Below are 19126 nucleotides of genomic sequence, written 5' to 3'. Positions count from 1 at the left end.
GGTAGTATTACTACTATTGTCTATGCAGTAGTGCAGATCATTCTCGTTATGGAGCGTATGAAAAAATCTTGTAGAAAATGAGACTCCACACCTCCAAGAGATTCTTATATTACCACTCCCTTCTCCTCTAATAGTTACATATACACTTAAGTCGATTTAACTTAAAACTGGAAGATAATAGTAATAATTTTTCAAATTTAAATAGACTTTTAAACTCAAACATGTACTAAATTTGTTTAAAAAACACAATCAGCTGCCATTCTTCATTTCATAAATATTTTAAAGAGGAACTTTTCTGCCATGTGTAGTACAAATGCTCAATGGTCATTTTTTGGTTCTTACAATAAGTCATCACAAATTCACAATGGAACCATCTTTTGTGTATTAGTAAACAAAGTAACATCATCAGATCAGACAATTATGTTCAAAATAGAATCAAGAATTTCACGAGAACGATACAATCATGAATAAAAAACAATGTGACAGAAAACTGGGGGACTAGCCGCTTTTTTTAATCTCGAACAAATATTTGAGTTCCATATGACACCTTTTGTCATCATCTTCAAACTGTAAAACATCAACCAAAAGAGTAAAGAGTTTATGCATTAATATGAATCAATTGTTCTATCTATAAAGAGTAAACACACAAAATATTCATTCATTTTAACAACTTGGGCAACTAACAGATGCTCAACACATTTTCACAGACAACATAGGTGAGTAAAGGCTAAATTAAATATATATATATATATATATTGAGGGTCCCCCTAATATGGACCTCTTTTTAAAAGGTCCAAACATGGTCCTTTCCAATACAACCGGCTATAGCCCGTTTCAAATTTGTTAACTTAGTTTTTTTTTTATTCTGCTCCTTTCCACCGCTTCTTCTCCGTGTAGTGCGTCATCTACTCATCTTCGATGTAATCACAGATACAAACACTTTTCAGATTTTGATAACCTGTTTTTTCTTAATAATTATTATCTCACTTTTTGTTGCCGAAGCTGTCGTGTATCAGTTAATAGTATACCCTATATTTGCAAGATCAGATTCAAACACTCAAATTTAATCAGATCCAAGCACTTAAATTTAATCAGATCCAAGCACTTTCCGGATTATGATGACCTAATTTCTGCTAAAAGCTTTGCAAAATTAGATTCAGTGAAAGCTCACAAAACTGATTTAGTACCTACTATCTTAAATTAAATAAATATGCTATAAACCTCTTCAACCATGTCAAAACAAGATGAAAACTCATTTTAATCCCCATCAAGCTTTAAAGTTGGAAAAGGCGAAGTAATTTTTTTTTTTTTGAGGGAAGAAAAGGCGAAGAAATGACTGGAGTGGAAATAGTGATGCAGAGTAAATAGTGTGAAAGTAATCTACACATCTTCATAAAAAATGATTTTTCATAAATGTGAATATTAAAGCTTGAATCTCTTGGCATAATTAAAATGTGCATGCGTTAGGATAATGACGAAGGGAGATAGAGGCGGTTGTGAAAGGGGTGTTCACTGTTCACCTATATGAAGCAAAGGGCCAACTTTTTTATTTTATTTTTTATCAGCAGGTTAATTACCTAGTGTAGTAGGTTGAACTAAAAGGTCCATGGCGGAACCTTTTTTCAAAGGGTGCATATTAGGGGCTCCCATATATTGAAATCATAAAAAAACATCCAATTGTAAATGCACGTTTAGATTCTCATACCTTAAGTTTTGCAGAGTAAACACCCCTTGCAAGTGCACCAGCGGGAGTGGTGTCTTCTTTCAAGGCATATACATATGGACCCTTTTGGGGAGCAAAAGTACCCAACATTCCTTTACTCTGATCAACTGAAAAGCTCGAGAGTCCAATCAAATTATAAGTTTCATACAACAAATACATAAACTTGTCATCTCGTTGTAGGCACAAAAGATACAACAAATAGTATTTAAAATACACACACATAATTTAATATTATGTGCATAGTATATATTCAACATTCTCATTCTAACTTAATAATAAAGCAAACCACTATTAAGCTAAGATGGGTTCACAGACAAAACCAAACTAGATACACAGACATGCCATCACAATTCAAAATTGACAGACAAATTTACCAATCTGAAGATAGGTTCACAACTCATTACACAAAGAGTAGAACAAGTTCATAATTGATGGGATAAAGCATAAATAACAAGGTTCAAAATTACTAAAGAGTGAAGAAAGGTGGGAGTTGGTTCGCCTCATTATAGCTGGATTTCGCTCAGTACACCTAGGTCTCAGCTCATCACAGATGAGTATATTAACCTTGTTGTCCTGTTGGGTGCAGTGCAAACTTCCAACACCGGGTTTGTTTGTGTTTATTGGTTTGAGACTTGATTTATGCCAAGAGTTATGGGATTGAGATATGACACTCAATAGAACACTGTTCAGTGTTCACCTCCTTTACAGATCGGTTCAAGTTCAGGTGTTAGATGCACCTATGAAGTTGAGTTCTACAAAAGTGAGGTTAATGTTTTATGCACACAATCTTAGCATTCAACTGTTGCATTTTAGATTTTTTTTAAAAACAAACACTAAGCCACACCGTCATTTTGGGCATGGTTCGGAGAAAATAACAATGTTGTCATCAAACTCGTGATTCTATCTGACCCTACCTTAACTTACAAAGAAACAACATAAGAAAACTGACCCAATTTACATATCTAAAGTCATAAACTCATTTGATTCAATGAGTCAACAAATAAACACAATAACGAGATTTAACTGTCAATGCCATGTGCAATTTAACTCGGAGATTTTACTAGTTGTCAATGCCATGTGTAATAACGATTCAATGAGTCAACAAATAAAAACAAGCTATTTTTTTTTACAACTAGTAAGCATTAAACGTAGTTTAAGCCTTTATTTTCTTCGGGTTAACTCGGAGTTTAAGTGCTGGACATCTGAATTCGAACTAAAATTCAGTACCTCTGGTATGAGAAGAAGCCTTGCCAGACACTATTTACTATGCTACAAGCTAGTTTTCACTTGTGGGGCTACAATTGTCCTTCCTAAGGCATCAATAATAGCTAAAAATTCTCTAAACCCGCAAACCGATAAAGAATCTTAATGATCACCAAAAATGAAACCTTCAAAACTAAATCAAACTTCAAGGATGCCACATAAAAAGGCCAATTAATCTATACTACGATCAACTTCATCTCAAATATTTTTAGGACATTTTATCCGGAAGTTGGTCATTATCGAATTAAGGTTCCACAATCAAACAGAACTTTTATTTTTTGGTGAATTGAAAGAATCAAACAGAACTTTACTAAGGTTTATTGTGATTGTCTTTTGAACCCGACCCTCAACTTTTAGGATAACAATGCTTCAGTTTTTATAACTATGTCAATCACAAAAAACCAATTCGTACAAGTTTAAGTAGTAGCAGAGAAAGAAAAAACAAAACTAAATGTGTACCTTGAAGCCCCCCTTTCCACACTGTGTTGGAGTAAGTCAAGCCAGAGACAAGGTTGTGCATCACACTAAATTGTAGCTTAAGCTGATAGCGAGATCCCTCCCTTAGAGTGAATAGCATACGGCTGTTCTGATGTTCTTCCACAGGTAAAGGAGTAACGATTTCACCGAAATCCTCAGACAGAATTCCAATGGAGTGGAATTTTACTTCAGGTTCCAATTGATCTATCAAAGGAAAAAAACAACTTAAATGAAAATTGTTATTGTTATACAGCACAAACAAACAAGGATCATAAACAGACAAAGTCCTTAAACAAACCATCTAAATCACTTTCCAAGGAACCCAAAAGCTTCTCCTTCCACCTCCTTAGGCTTTCATCCTCCTGCAAAACACAATTAACCTCAGATTCATACAAAATAATCATTATTTCGGTACATTGTTAGTAGCAGTTTATCAACCAATGATGTAATCAACCTATAATGAATTATTCATTACATACTGCATTATTCATTCAAGCAAAATTCAATGCATTGCACTCAATAGTAAATTGTGAACTCAAGGCTACTTGTAATGAATATTTTGCAAAAACATAAAAAAAAAATGGTTTGAGACACTTTGAAAATAAAGTTAGTTGAGCTATTTTGGATTTGATTTAATTTGGGCATTCAATTTAAAATAATTCAGAAAAATACAATATTTCCTTAAACCCACGATTTAATAAGGAGTTGAGAACAAATCTTGAATAAAAAAAAAAAGAACCTTGTCTTTCTCAATCTGTTCCTTGAGAGAAAGAAGAGGACTAGGAACAAAGACTTGTCCTTCGTCTTCCTCGTCTTCACTAGCAACATGAAAAGTGTGAGTGGGTTTTTCAGTGGTTTTGTCAATAGCAGAAGATGGACCAGCTTGCTCTTGTTCGTGTGATTTTTTTCCACCCTCCATCTATTCTCTTGTGTTGTGTACTTATGAGAAGTTATCTGGGTTGGGGGTTTTGGCACAGTATTCAAAGAAAGAAAGACAGACACAGTAGTTGTAAGTATGGTATGTTCAAATTCACATTCACTTTTGTTTTTCTCACTTGGGACTGTAGTCTGACATAGACCCTTTCTTTCGGTGCTTTGTCTTTTCCGTACACCTATCACACAAATGATAAATCAACATCCAATACTCATTGGAATTTGTGTCATCCTGGTCTGCCTTCACAACAGCTATATAGAGTGAGTAAAGTTGTCACTTTTTGATTGTCGGTATTTTTTATTTAAATATTGATTACAACTAATTTAAATTAGATTAATTGTTTAAATTGACCCTCTATTATATCCGTGAAAAATGATTATGTAAAATAAAAATAGACATTTCACCTTTGTAATTTGAGAGTTTTCATATTTTTTATTCTATAATATACGCAGAGTACATGAAAGTTAGTTACAAGTTAAATTCTTTTAAGAAAATTTTACCATATACCTTAAAAACTACTCCATCCGTTTTAAAATACATCTTTAATTTTTGCAATGTGCACTATTCACTTGACTTTCTTTGACCATATTTTTTAACTAATGTATAAATACAAATATTAGCATGTAAGATGTTGTTTGATTTGTCTCGACAAATATTTTCAAAATATTAAATTTTTATAATTTTTTACTTTATATAATTAAAAATATTAACGGTCAAAATCGTGCATTGGCATATGTGAAGTAGTTGACTTTGACATGTATTTTGAAACGGAGGGGCTATCTTTACAAATATTTGAGACTCTCCATAATTGGAAATTCCAGCTCCATAGAAATTAACAATGTATTGAAGTTTTGTCCATAAAAGGTGGATGAAGGTCTCTTTGATGATGTTGGATTAGACTACCATCATTAAATTCTTAATTATTATCGGAGAAAAAACTTGTAGCTCTAAAAAATATATTTTAAATTAAATGAAGGTATTTTAAACCAATAATAAATGTTTTTGAAAATTAACTTAAATGTTTTTGAGTTTATTTTTCAGTTTCTTAGAGTAGAAAACTTATTAATATTCACACGAAGATAATTAGTCACAATATGATGGGGGACTTGTTCCTCTTACTACAAAAAAAAAAATTGTTTACCCTTCTAAAATTACCTTTTAATTAAGTATTTAATTAATAATGTCTTTTTTTAAGTATTTGAACAAGTGGGAATATGGTTTTCCTCTTCAAAAAAAAAAAAATAGTGGGTTTATGGTTCGACTAACCCTACATAGCTCTAAGGGGTATATTCATGAGAGGTGTGTTGTCTCAATATCTACGAAAATAAATCCATAAAACACAAGGGTAATAGATATTACAGCAATAATAGTCATTTTGGTCCCTCAATATACAATAAATAGTCATAATAGTTTTCTAATGTATCAAAATTCTAAAATAATCTATAATTATGCACTTTGTTAATCAAAATAGACTGTGACGCTTAAATAATCCCTTAATACTCACCATAACTCTTTTAATATAAGAACTGAAATGACAATAAGTAAGTACGTTTAAGGTTAATGATTAATACGACATACAAGTATATTGAATGACTAATATGACAATATTAACAAAATATTTTAATATCAATGATTATTTTGACTAAAAAATATACAAAAACTATTTTAAAATTTCGATACAATCAAGTACTACCATCAGGATTTTAAAATGGTTCTTAAATGGGGCTCTTATCACAATACTTTTTTTAGGAATTACTTACTGTACATCTCCTTGGGAGATAGAAGGATTACTTTGAGTTCATTCATTAATCACCTTTCAGACAGAACTAGTCCAAACCCAAGTTGCAATACTGTACACATAAATTTTGTAGGTTTCAACTTTGAGGAAAGATCCCTAATAATGTAAAAAGAGAGGTGAGGTACCAAATTGTATGTAAGGCAATAGACAACACAATACAGTTGATGATTTCAAAACTTTTGTATTACTTAAAGTGAGGGAAGAGGGTTCATTTCATGTTGGTGGTAAGTGCGTTGTTTTAGTTGTGAAAATAGTCCCACATCGTTTACATGAAAGAAATATTCACTGTTTATATTACGCTAGCACACTCCAACTAACGTCCCTTCGGGGACATCCGATAAAATTGGAACGATACAGAGAAGATTAGCATGGCCCCTGCGCAAGGATGACACGCACAAATCGAGAAATGGTCCAAATTTTTTTTGTCATTTTTTTCCTTCGATTTTCCCTCTTCACCCGCGTTTTCCCTTTTGAAGAACCTTATTCATCTCCATTTCCCCCACTTGATGTCTCAATTAATTTAAATTTCTGTACTTAATTTTAGGGTTTTTATTTTTGAAGCTGAAAGTGTAATAAGTATCAAAGATTACAAACAAAACCCTGGATGGATTAACGAGAAGATGAAGCTAATGCACTTGCAGTGAAGTAAATCAATTATGAAATTTAGGGTTAATTTTTTCATATGGTTTGATTTTAATAGCTAACATAATATCTCTCTTTGATTTTTAATCATACTATTTGCATACATAGTTCAATGGAGTCATTCAGTTAGTTGATATGTTTTTGAATGCTAATTTTGCAATAAAAAGCATAACTCTGAAGTAATGCTGCTAATTTTTCTGTTTATTGAGTGTATTTTCATTATGATTAAGAAATTAACTGATATGCTCTTGTTTATGATTTTTGTGGTTATTGATTGATGCAATTCAATTTCAGGAGAATCTGCACTGTAAATATTTTATGGTGAGAAAATTCTGATACAGGAAACAAGTAAAGGAGAGTATTTTGCAATAAAAAAATTAACAGGGCCAATTATTTAAACTTTATTTATCAGTGTGATTTCATGGCTGCTCACATTTCTATGTGTGATACTGAATATCTTTTGACCTTTGCTGCAAATGTGTTTGACTTTGACATAATCATCTGGCCTAATATCATATACCAGCACAGTACTGGATTCACATTTACTAGCTCGCAGGGCAAAAGCTCTAGCTGGTTTGTCTTCATTAAGTACTGGTCTTTCCTGTGTTGTGAGTTATATCTTCAATCTTGGGCGAGCTGAACGGGTACCGGCTGCAATTCCACTGACATGAGGACATGTCATTGAGGTGTCAAACATGATAGAGAAGTCAGTCTTCTGGTGTTCTCTGGAAGGCTTATCGGACCAAGGTTCTGAGGCCATGCAGCAATAATGTTGACTGTGGAGCTATAAAATTTGGTTTAAGGATTGAATGGTTTGTAAACTTTTCCCTCTAACTGAGAATCTTGCTAATGCTGGTGCTATAGACTTCCCTATTATTGTTTCTCCAAATTCAATCTGAGAAAGTGGCCGTGTTGTGGAGTTTATGTAAGATTTCAAGGGGATTGATTCATCAAATCCTACTAATGTTGCAGGCAAGACATGAACATCAATTGAATCTTCTTCCAAGTTAAGCTCTGTGTTTGCCAAGATCATAGCAGTACTACTTGCTTCATTCACAACTTGACCCTTTTCTGATCTTCCATTGACACCTCAATCGCATATGACCGTTTTGCCTTGAAATTTGACCTTTGGAAGAGAGTATTGAGGCAAATTGACTCTCACTATCTCCACCACTTAGGTAAACCGGCTCAAGTTCTTTGCCATTGCTTGCTATAATGTTTACAAGATACATGGATTCTCCATAGAGAACTTGTCCATTATCCATGTTCTGATGAGTGGTAAGATTGAGATTTGGTGCTTTGGTAACTATCTTGGTCGTATTCAACAACAGAGACCCTGTCGTTCTTTGCTAAATTGTGTTTGCGGCTTGTTATTGATTTGGGGTGGAAAGAAAATGCTCGCTGCTGTGAGTGAAATTACCAACAAACTCAAAGCTAAAACATTCACCATTGTTGCTTGGGAATGGGAGTGTCCTGTCAAGTGTGCTGGCACCAATAGTGGTATCCAGGAGCCATTGTTTCCAGACAGAACTTGCACCAATAGTGGTACCACCAGTAATGTATCAGTAAGAGATGCCTAATACATGCTGCTAGTAACAGTATATTACAATATTGACTGAATTCTAGCCCAGGAAATGCTGCAAAAATTGTGAAATGGAAAAAGGACGATCTAAGAAGTTGGATGAAAGTTACAAACAGCAGAAAGACTTTCCAACAGATTCACCGAAGAAATGTTATGTGAGAAACTGTAATGTGTGTATTATAATCAAAACTAGGCCATTAGCTGATTCAGTGATAATTCATTAGTGATAAGCTGATTAAGTACATCATTGTCCAGAAATTGCTACCGTTGATCATTAATGCAGCATGCCAAATGTCTTGAATATATTTTGAGCAATTGAATAATATTTATGATTTATTGGTTTGTAAAAAATCATTCTAAACTTACAATGTTCACGGAAAAGTTTTTTATAAGTGGTTAAAAAATTGAGATCTCAAAGTTAATTTAAATTGACATGGAAAATTCATAATTACTGTGAATAAAATTATCTTTTTCCAAATAATTATTGTGAAGGTTTTTAAGACTTTTAGATATTCTAAAAATATTGATGATGGGTACGTAGATCAAAAATCACATCCTAATTGACATCAAATATCCTCCGGCTCTTCCACTTTTTAAAGAATAAAATTAATACAAGGAAAAAGAAGAAAAGTATACATAAATACATGAATGAATGAATAAAATCTAAAATAATATTATGTCCATGTCAACCTTCCACTCAAAAAAAAAATCCGTATCAACCTTGAGCAACAATCCAAATGTGAAGGACAACAGCTCACAGCCGCAGAAAGCTAACTAAATCGTAGATCATGCCTTTCTTATTGATGTATATCGACGTCAAGAGCATATGAAAATTATGTATGAATAATCAAGCATGAGATGGTATCATATAAGTAAATTGTAGATGTAGAGTTTGTCATCTGAAAGGTTCCACTGGTTCTGATTCTTCAAGAGAGTTTGCTTCTTGAAAACATTCGGCAGCTTCTGACATTCTACCTTCAGCCTTGTGAAGAATACCAAGATGATACCAAGCAGAAGCATTAGAGCTGTTAAGCCGTAGTGCTTCCATCAGATAGCTTCTAATAGCAGGATTTGATTGAGTACCGTCCCGTCTAAGAACCACAGCGGTTGAGATCAAGCTAGGGATATGTCCGGGATCAAGGTCCAAAGCATCACGAAAAGCTTTAAGAGCCTCTTTGTAAAGACCCTTGGCTTCGAGCATAGTACCTGTGAAATTGAACAAACAGAATAAAGCACCACATTGAGACCATTATAATGTTTGTCAACTTCCTTTTCCTTGTTGAAAAACCAAGAACAAAATTAGGATAAAATAAACCAGACACATTTACAAGCAACAAAGCTAACGGAGAGCATATAGGGTATCCTTAAATCTGGAATATAATATAAAAATTATAATTTTTTGTGAGAAACTTGAATAAAGGGTTCCATAGTTTCTTTCAGTAATTTGTGAATTATTTTTTTGTTGCGGAAATAGGCTAAGGTAAATTAATTGTCATAATATTGAAATTTTGGAGTTCGGTAGACCTATTTGGTTTTATAAGATGTGCTTGCTTCACAGACAAGCTCTGTGATCTCTTGGCAGCACACTCCTTCATCCAACTTATTACACAGCTAGCTATAAACAGATATTACATCTTCAGAATTTCAAAAATATCTAGCAGTTCTTTTCAACTGATTCATAATAGCCACTTGACATTATTTTATTTTTTTAAAAACAAAAAAGATAACTTAAAAGATAAACAATATCATATATTTACCTATTACATGACATCTAGAAGCAGAGTGTAGTTTGATGGCCTTAGATTTTGAAAGACACGCTTCTGCATCATGCCACCGCGATAGACGTATGTATATATAAGCAAGATCATGCCATATTTCCACTTCCAAGTTCCTAGCATGATCTCTGTTGTCCTGTTACAAATAGTATGCGAAAAAATGGGTAAGTAGGTAGAAGTAATGCTACTTCTGAAGTTTATGACACTAGCAAAACAAAATAAAATAACATAGGGATAAATAAGGTGTGCAGATTAATTAGTATTTATCTTTAGAATAGGACCTAAGTCTTGGAATTTTCACATAAAAGTAGTTGTCTTAAATGAAACCTTCAAGAAAATTATATGCATTCCAGAAATAAGAAACCTTCAAGAAAAATTATATGCATTCCAGAAATAAACCATATGAACTTCAATCATATCCCTATGGAGCACATTCATCATATCCCTATGGAGCACATTCATTTGCCAAACGTTTCAAAATTTTCAACAAATAAATAACAAACAAAAAATAGTGACCTACTGATTGATTGCATCTAGAATCTAAAGTATGCACCTAAAAGAGTCAGCCATCCAACTATACAATCCGCTCTCACCAAATAGTTTAATAGATCTGCAGGAACATGTACATGATGAAATCAATAACCATCAACATACACCAATTTATTATGAATAAGTTCATAAGCCAAATGCATCTGGGCCTGACTAATACCAAGAAACTAATAGGTACCAGCTTTGAATTAGCATAGGGTACTATGTGATTCAAAATAAGGAGAAAGAGACACGGTATATTTGGACTTAAAACCAGCCTGCCATGAGTATTGCCATAATATACTGTTAACTCTTCAAGAGCATAAATACACAACACCACATGGGCCTAAAAGGGCAGCTTGGTGCACCAAAGCTCCCTCATACGCAGGGTCCGGGAAGGGGTCCCACCATTTTTGGTGTATTTTACGCAGCCTTCCCTACCCTGTTTTTACACAAGAGACCGTTTCTAGGACTTGAACCCGTGTCGTTTCAGTCACATGACAACAACTTTACCATTGCGCCACCCACAAATGATCTCTTGTTAAAAGATATAATATCTAGTATGCAGGAAGAATAAATATGTAAACTTTGATTTTAGAATTACGAAGATGGAAAAGTGGAAGATAAAAAAATGCATAATCGGAGTATTGAGTTCCTTTTCAGAATCTAAAGCACAATTAGAAAGAAAGCTCCGTCTAATGTTAAACATGCAGCAGACTCCAAACAATGTATATATAAAAAACTTTCCAAAAATTCTTCACAGTTTTACATATAATTATCACATTAATATGTGAAGTGAACACAGAGTTACACGCCTTAAAATGAGTAGCATATTTAAACAGTTTCATTCTTCTCCCTTATAAATCCAAAGGAACTGATTTGACCCTGCTTTTTTCTTTTGTAAGATATTAAACCAAGTCAAATTGAATAAAATGATGGCCATGTCTCACTACTACTCTCCCTATGACTGTTACTACTTACTATCAACGTGATTGGGCATTGACAAGCAAGACACAGGTTTCTGCAGCAAATAAATTTCACAAGTTTATGGAAGACCACATCCAATAATTTCTGACAATAACAAGAAGATAAAGGCCTATGACTCAGAATTATAAATCATGAAGCACAAAAATGAATGAACCTTATATAGCTTCGTTCTTGACCCAAAAGTTTTTCTCTGAACCAGAAGAATACCAAGAAGCTGAGTATACGTCTCAATAGCACTTGGCAACTTCTCCTGTGCAATTTGCAGTTTAGCTTTTGTTCGCAACAAATCTCCTTGATCCCATATTCCAGTCCGATCCAAAGCAGCATCTACAATACCTTCAGCATCCAAAAACTGTTTTTGTGCTGATAATATTCGGGCTAACAATAACCAGCCTCTAATATTAGACCCAGCTTCTAAACTTAGAAAGCGTTCTGCATAACAAAGTGCAGAATCCAACTTCCTTTGCTCTGCACATTCTAAACTTAAATAGTAAAGTATAAGAGGTTCCTTCATTTTGGTCATAGTGCTTGCAGTTTCTAGTGAATGAAGTGCCTCAGATTGTCTCTCAAACCTCTCAGAGTTAGAAACAGCAAATTTTGAGTATGTTGAAAGCGAAACACCAAGTAAGCAATTGGCTAGACTTTCCAACTGATTACATTTTTCAAACAAGTTCTCACGCGCTCTGCAAGCATAGCTAACCCCATCTTTTGCAAGGTCAGGGTTCTCACAACATATCTTAGAAGCCATTAACAAAGCAGGAACATGTTTTGGATCCTCACTGCTACTCAACAACTTTTTAAGAAGATTAAGTGCCACCAAGTCCTTATTTGCTCCATAATAACAAAGAGCAAGGGCATGGTACCTTTCTCTTCGATTGATAGTAACAGGGAGTAACTCTTCCCATTGGTTGGCTAAAGCTGTCAGATCCCCGGAAACCGATAGAGAAAATGAAAGGTGCTCCATTATTGAAGGATCCGACTCAATTTTATTTAGAGCGATTTTTCTTTGCAAAATCATTAAAAGAAGTATAGCCTCTTCAATGTTATTTCTTGGTACAAATGAACTGTCCATATGGGAACGAAGATCTGAGGGAATTTCTTCCCCTCCACTATATAGAAGAAAAATGGCAAATTCTTTCTGAATTTTTGCTGTGGTACCTGCATCAAGATTCCATCGATGAAGGAGTGCATTCCGATAAGACAAAATAACTTCACGTGGACAATCAGCAAGTTTCCATAATTCCGGAAGTAGCTCAACTGCCTTACTTAGAGTCTCCTGCAATTTACATTCGGAACCAAAGTTTCCAGGTAAGCCTTCCGGTAAAGAAGACTCAATCAAGTCCAGAATAATTTTGCATGTTTGGGCGGATTCTGCAAGAAATTTTGTAAATTTTATATTAGTAAACATTTTGGGTTCTCATAGCTGAATGCTTTCTTTGAATTTTTTAAACAATCAGAATTCAAAGGAAATGCCGGTCTTGATTCATTATATATATCGGGTCAAATTGTCCAAAATGATGATTGTGTGCAAGGATCTAAGTAATGATCATCTTCTTTAGTCATGTTGTGAAATCAATTTCACTATTTTTTAAGGCATTTGTGGTGGTTGACCTGAAGAATAAGAGTGCTAATGTTACACTGGAGCAGAATTGCAATTGCCAAAAGAGAAACAACAAATTGGTGTTTCTCCTTGAAGATAAAGCAAGCAAAAGGAAAAAATTACTTTAAGTCAAATTTGCTTTTGAGTATAGTTTTGGACGAAAAACAAATATGGAAATGATAAAATCTCAAGTAAGGCATAACGAACACTATGTTCAAATAAGGAAGACGGAATATTTAACAGAATTATCAAGTTAAAAGCAAAGATCAAACAATCAATAAGGGTACCTTCAAACCTTGCAAGAACCTGCAAACATTTTGCCTTTAGAAAGATCGCCTCTAATAGTAATCCAGCTGTATGTATAGACATTGGTGGAGTAGTGTAATTCTGAGAGCGTCTCTTGGGGCGTTCTGTGCTTTTGGCAAGGAAAACTTTTATCTTAGGAGTCAAAGCAGCTATGTTTATGCCTTCAAAAACATGCAAAGCGGCTTCTATATTTCCTTCCTGATATTCATATCTCCCTAACAAAGCTCTAGCTTCCTGTAGATTATAGGCGTGTAGTGGATTGTGTCAAGTCCAATAAATCGATCATCAGTCAACTAGATGCATCAGACATGATGCAAAAGAAGTCACAGACTTAACTCAACACATACGCACACATAACAGACTGAGGTAAAACGAACAATTCTATTAAACAACTAATGGTTAGACGTTTTGAAAATGTTCATAAAAACTACTTATGATATTCCCGAGATGTTTTCAACTACTTTTAATAAGGCCTCGGAGATAGCAAATAGTTAACCCTATACCCTCTTCTATTTCCATCCACAGATAGCTTTCCAACATGCATATCCAAATACAAATAACTTATGGATTTAAGCGCTCATATCCAATTAAATTGTTTATCTAAATGACGTCTAAAGTCTAAACAATAGAGCAAATCATATCTTACTTATGCAATAAACAATCAAAGAGCAAAGGAATCCAACCTCATAGTTCAAGATACCACTCTCACGCAACGACGATTCAGCTTGTTCTATGTTACCAGAATCCAGCCTCCTCTCAACTTGTCCATCTTGGCCAGAAATCCCACTTGCCGTTGAAGAAAAATAATCCTTAGTTGCAAGAGATTCTGACGAATTAGGAACCATTGTTTCTTCTTCTTTAACCATATCCCCTGAGCAAAAGCACTTCATTATCTTCTGCAATCTCTTCCCCCGGTGCTTATCCCTACTCCCCATGCTTGCTCTCTTCTCTCAAAAACCTCTCCACCACACCACTGTCACATTAAATCATCACAGTTAAACCACAATCATAACCATAAACAAGCAACCAATCAATAGCTATGAAACATGGACACTGACACGTTGACACTAATAATAAATTGAGAAAATAAAAATACCTAAGTCAACGTAATCACGTGTGTCGGTGTCAATAAACAATTTGAATTCGATAACCGCTTAATTCAAACAAAAATTAACGTTGATCACGATGAATAATTATAATAAGAAAATTACCCTATGTATGGTGAATTCTGCAAAATTTACGATTTAAAGTTTGAAATTGAGGTTAACTCTTAGAAGAAGAAACCTATACTGATATATGAAGAATTGAAGAAAAAAAAGACAGAGAGAGTAATAATAAATCGTCACCTTTGAATATTTGAGAAAGAAAAAGAAAAGCAGAGAATAAAAACAGCGAATTCCATTGCTGAATTTAAGAATCAATCAAAGCATTTGAAAGCTTTTTTTTTTTGGTTGTTAATCTTTATCCTTTTTTGGGGGGATATTTTTTGCTTTTATAATTTAATTTCTGATTGAAGTAATAATAGTAATAACTTTATTCATCTATTTATGTAAATAAATAAGCTTTATAGCTTTATTTGTGTAGTTATGTCTGAGTGGAACTGGAAAAGGAAAGCGTAAGAGAGAAGAAGATGATGAGTTTTATTTCCCCCAGAAAGTAAGTAAGAAAAAAAGAAAAAGTGAGATCAGTGGAATGGAACGGAATTGTATGAGGAATGGAAAGTTCGTTTTGTTTCGAAATGGGTCCCATTGTAAAGCCACGTGGTATTAAATTAACTACACTCTCTCTCTCTCTCTCATTCATACCAACCAACTGAACTACCGGTACCATCTCTAATTTAATTTAATTCATTCATTTTTTAAAAATGAATTACACCTTCATACATTATACTTTTGTTTTGTCATTTTTGTGGATCCTAGTTGGTTCCAGAATTTGCAATATTCAACTTATATATGAAAACAAAAATAGAGCATGGTCTGTACTGTACGCATAATAATTGAGATGGAATGTGAGGCTGGCACGCATATAATAAAGGGGTTTCCTACTTCACGTGGAAATCCATCCTTTTACAAACCTCTTTAATTGATTAATTAATACAAACCGTGCAGTGCAGGTTTTAAATGTGAGATCACTATTATTGCTGTTGGTTGGTATACATAAAATGAAGAAAAACTACAGGAATTGGTTTAATAGTGAGGAGTTTCACATTATCAAACAAATGAAGTAGGTAGGCTAATTTAGCTTCTTTAAAAAATAAACGAATGAAGTAATTCTTCTTAGATTTAAACTTCATTGCCTCAATTATATAAAAAATGTAGGGTTAATAGGTCTTTATTCTTCTGTAATATATGTTATTTTCGATATTTTTTCCTGTAAAATTTTTATTTTGATTCACCTCCTGTAAAATATTTTTTGTTTTGATTTACACCCTAATAGGCCAAACAAAAATGAAAATTTCCTAAAAAAAAAAATAAAGTTGGTTTTTGTTTGGCCTATTAGGCGGATAAATCAAAACAAAAATATTTTACAGAGAATGGATCAAAATAAAAATTTTATAAGGAAAATTTAGAATGACCTATATTACAGAGATAAAGACCTATTAACTCAAAAATGTAAATGTGGACAAATACAATTTAGTTGATAAAAGAGACATTTTATGTGTTGAGGCATATGTTTGAAACCACAATTCTTTCATTTTAGAGATGCTTTAGAAAAATAAAGTGAGGACACGTGGAAAAACAAAACGACTAGTGCATTTGCATGGAGTGTCCTGCTAACTTCACATTTTTTACTTAATTTCTTTCACTTAAATTTTTTAATTAGTATCCTAGGACTGACCGTGAGAGTTCTTTAGAAAATACTAATATTTATTGTTATTTTTTAAGAAGTTAAATTAATCCATCTAAATTGATATTGAAAATAATCGAGTCTGAGACCTTAAGAAGAAGCACACTCGTAGATTTTAAGTCAATACCACTAAGTCAACCCAAATGGACTTACTAATGCTTATTGTTTTAATATAACAAAATAATACTACTAGTAAGAAGATAAAGTTGCTATTGTAGTTACCACCAGGAGGATCCGTAAAAAAAAAAAATAATAATAATCTTGCTCACAACTCACAAGTGCCCTTAGAGCATTAGTTAAAGATTAAAAAATAGAAATAATTGATAAGTTCTATGTGAAAAATGTTACTATTTTTTAAAGTTTCAATGAGTTAAATGCATCATTTCCAAGATAAAGTTTAAAGTTTCCTATTTTTCATCTTCATATCATTTCCATCAACCTTTAACAATAAGAATCCCGAAAAATTCTAAAAGAAAATGAAGAAAATCTAACGTTTTTGAATTAAAATTAACAGAAATGACCAAAATGTGTAACAGATAGAAGTTAGGGAATCAAAATAAATCGAAATTTAATTAAGGGATCAAAACGATACTACCTAAATAGTTAAGGGACCAAAAATACAATTTAACCGAAGGTATAAATATCATTTCTCTTGCTTTTTTCCTAAATAACCGTCTAACACTTCGTTTTTTTAAGGAGGGATGTCGGGTATTATTTAGACATCACTATATAAATTACACGTTTTCACTGACATTGCTTGTTCTCTTTTCTCTAACTATAAAATCCAAACTGATACTAAAAATTAGAGTAGTGCTTAATTTGATGTAAAATCTAATTACCATATTACTACTTTTCATTTTTTAGAGATCAAATTTAATAATAAAATATTTGTAAAAATAATAATAATAATCTAGGACACAAGAAAAGAAGCCCAAAAACATGATCTGCTCGAAGATACTCCCTTCGTTTTAAAATAAGTGTCACTTCAAAAAAAAAAAAAATCAAAATGAATGTCGTTTTACATTTTCAATACAACTTTAATTATTTTCTTCCAACATTACCCTCAATGAATACTCCAATTTTCTCTCTCACACAATTTTCAATGCAACTTTAAGTTTGTCTTATTCTTATAAAGTAAGGTTATTTTAGTAAAATTGTTATGACATTTGACTACTTTATTCCATTCTTTAATCTGTGTGCAAGTGGATAAAGCGACACTCATTTTAAAACGGAGGGAATAAAAGGTAAAACAAGAAGGAAAATGGGAATACACGAATAAAAGGACTAGAAACGGCATGTCAATGGATACATCATACACCATTGGCTAGATTAGATATAAACAAGCACACGCATGCATCATGCATGGTTGCCCTTGTATGGCATGGCATGGCATAAGCAGAGCCACAAATAGTATTGACTATTGAGATAGACGAGGAGAGAGAAAAAAAAATACATACATAAATAAAAAGATTTCTTATTTTGTTCACTAGTTACATTCCTTTTTCTCAAAGATGATGATGGTACAAAAGAGCTGTATCTAAGGGATGGCTCATGGCAGTTCTTTGGGAATCTAGGGTAACCTTAACTCTAGACCTAGTTGGGTCGGATTCACAATATCAGGAAAATGGGTGCCATCTGACTTCAACAAGTAAGCTACCTCCACGTACCTATTGTACTTCTGTTGCAGTGGTTCCTCTCTCGAGCTTGACATCGAGCTCATTTGTTGTCCCAACAGAGTTCCTTTTGTAAGGAATTCATGAGCCAAGTAGCCTGCAAACAATGTATTGTTCAAGCTCAGGTTTGAGCCTTTGTTGTTATTGTCGTTGCATATCTTTGGCTTTGAGTCTCCATCATGATCCATTTCCTTGTGCTTAGAGTTGTTATTATTGTTAGTGGAACAGGTGCTAGCCCGCGGGACACGACGAGGTGGTGGATGCATCGTTTTGGTACTCATGCTTCACTATGCTGCATGCAATATCACAACCATAATCATCATCATAATATTTTACAATTACCAAAATAAATAAAAAATCTAAGCAAAAACTAAGAACAAATGAAAAAATATTTGAAGAGAAATCTAGGATTTTATATAAGCTGCCAATATTAAGATTCAAGATAAAGGTTAACCAAAGAGAAACCCTAAATTCAACAAATTGGGATGGAGATATGATATCGAAGGAAGGAGTAGAGGATAAAATTTATCATCGAAGTCTACCTTGTGGCCTGTGTAGGGGTGGATAAAGTTTAGTTCAGACCCAAAACTGTGTCTGAACTGAACTGAACTGTAATGAAACAATTCAAACCAAACTGAACTGCTACTTCAAAATGGTGCACTGTTTCATTTAAAAAAAAAACTGAAATCCAAATTAAGATAAAATCTCCAAAATGAATTAGATTAAAGTGCAGCATTACAAATTCATGTTATAACCAAAAAATAAAGTTCTCCATCAATTAATCAGCACAACTAACACCACAAATTGTCGATAAATCACTATATAACCAAAAAAAAAGTTCTCCATCGATTAATCAGCAACCAACATCACAAATTCTCGATAAATCACTATATAACCAAAAAAAAAAAATTATCCATCGATTAATCAACAACCAACATCAATCATCAAGATTAACCACACTAACTGATGCCATTGCATAGGACGACGAAGA

General features: G+C 33.3%; 2 protein-coding genes, 1 long non-coding RNA gene and 1 other non-coding gene across 6 annotated transcripts; 2 read left to right on the top strand and 2 right to left on the bottom strand.

The window, feature by feature from the left end:
• Positions 1-266: 266 nt before the first annotated feature.
• LOC25499290 (rho GDP-dissociation inhibitor 1) lies at positions 267-4615 on the bottom strand. The gene is made up of 5 exons (XM_013594475.3): positions 4203-4615; positions 3762-3825; positions 3446-3667; positions 1706-1830; positions 267-567 (listed from the first exon to the last, which is right to left on the bottom strand). The coding sequence occupies exons 1-5, from the start codon at positions 4380-4382 to the stop codon at positions 499-501; spliced, it is 660 nt and encodes a 219-aa protein (XP_013449929.1). The 5' UTR covers positions 4383-4615; the 3' UTR covers positions 267-498.
• A 1731-nt stretch (positions 4616-6346) lies between these two features.
• Positions 6347-8742, top strand: LOC112416522 (uncharacterized). Its single transcript, XR_005642903.1, has 2 exons — positions 6347-6840; positions 7132-8742. It is a non-coding gene; the product is annotated as an uncharacterized lncRNA (long non-coding RNA).
• On the top strand, positions 6514-6616 carry LOC112416907 (U6 spliceosomal RNA). The gene has a single exon (XR_003007418.1). It is a non-coding gene; the product is annotated as a U6 spliceosomal RNA (small nuclear RNA).
• Positions 8743-8957: 215 nt separating the features above from the next.
• LOC25499287 (protein NPGR2) lies at positions 8958-15362 on the bottom strand. 3 transcript variants are annotated; one of them, XM_013594471.3, is made up of 6 exons: positions 14962-15362; positions 14299-14588; positions 13597-13849; positions 11864-13080; positions 10177-10330; positions 8958-9625 (listed from the first exon to the last, which is right to left on the bottom strand). In XM_013594471.3, the coding sequence occupies exons 2-6, from the start codon at positions 14548-14550 to the stop codon at positions 9315-9317; spliced, it is 2187 nt and encodes a 728-aa protein (XP_013449925.1). In that variant the 5' UTR covers positions 14551-14588; positions 14962-15362; the 3' UTR covers positions 8958-9314. The 3 variants fall into 3 exon arrangements, with proteins under 3 accessions (XP_013449925.1, XP_024626357.1, XP_039683312.1); XM_024770589.2 differs by lacking the exon at positions 14962-15362 and adding an exon at positions 14827-14954; XM_039827378.1 differs by lacking the exon at positions 14962-15362 and adding an exon at positions 14712-14811.
• Positions 15363-19126: the final 3764 nt, after the last annotated feature.

The sequence above is a fragment of the Medicago truncatula genome, chromosome 7, assembly GCF_003473485.1.
Source record: "Medicago truncatula cultivar Jemalong A17 chromosome 7, MtrunA17r5.0-ANR, whole genome shotgun sequence".
Taxonomy (NCBI): domain Eukaryota; kingdom Viridiplantae; phylum Streptophyta; class Magnoliopsida; order Fabales; family Fabaceae; genus Medicago; species Medicago truncatula.
Note: the sequence above shows the minus strand (reverse complement) of the source record. Positions and strands in the feature narration are given on the sequence as shown.

Excerpts from the sequence above, each read along its gene's own strand:
- LOC25499290 (XM_013594475.3), bottom strand. The coding sequence starts at position 4,382 with ATGGAGGGTGGAAAAAAATCACACGAACAAGAGCAAGCTGGTCCATCT. Across the intron at positions 3,826-4,202 it reads AACAGATTGAGAAAGACAAG|GAGGATGAAAGCCTAAGGAG; the intron begins GTTCTTTTTTTT and ends TGTGTTTTGCAG. Across the intron at positions 3,668-3,761 it reads CTTGGAAAGTGATTTAGATG|ATCAATTGGAACCTGAAGTA; the intron begins GTTTGTTTAAGG and ends TTCCTTTGATAG.
- LOC25499287 (XM_013594471.3), bottom strand. The coding sequence starts at position 14,550 with ATGGGGAGTAGGGATAAGCACCGGGGGAAGAGATTGCAGAAGATAATG. Across the intron at positions 13,081-13,596 it reads GGTTCTTGCAAGGTTTGAAG|AATCCGCCCAAACATGCAAA; the intron begins GTACCCTTATTG and ends AATTTCTTGCAG. Across the intron at positions 9,626-10,176 it reads TTCTAGATGTCATGTAATAG|GTACTATGCTCGAAGCCAAG; the intron begins GTAAATATATGA and ends TCAATTTCACAG.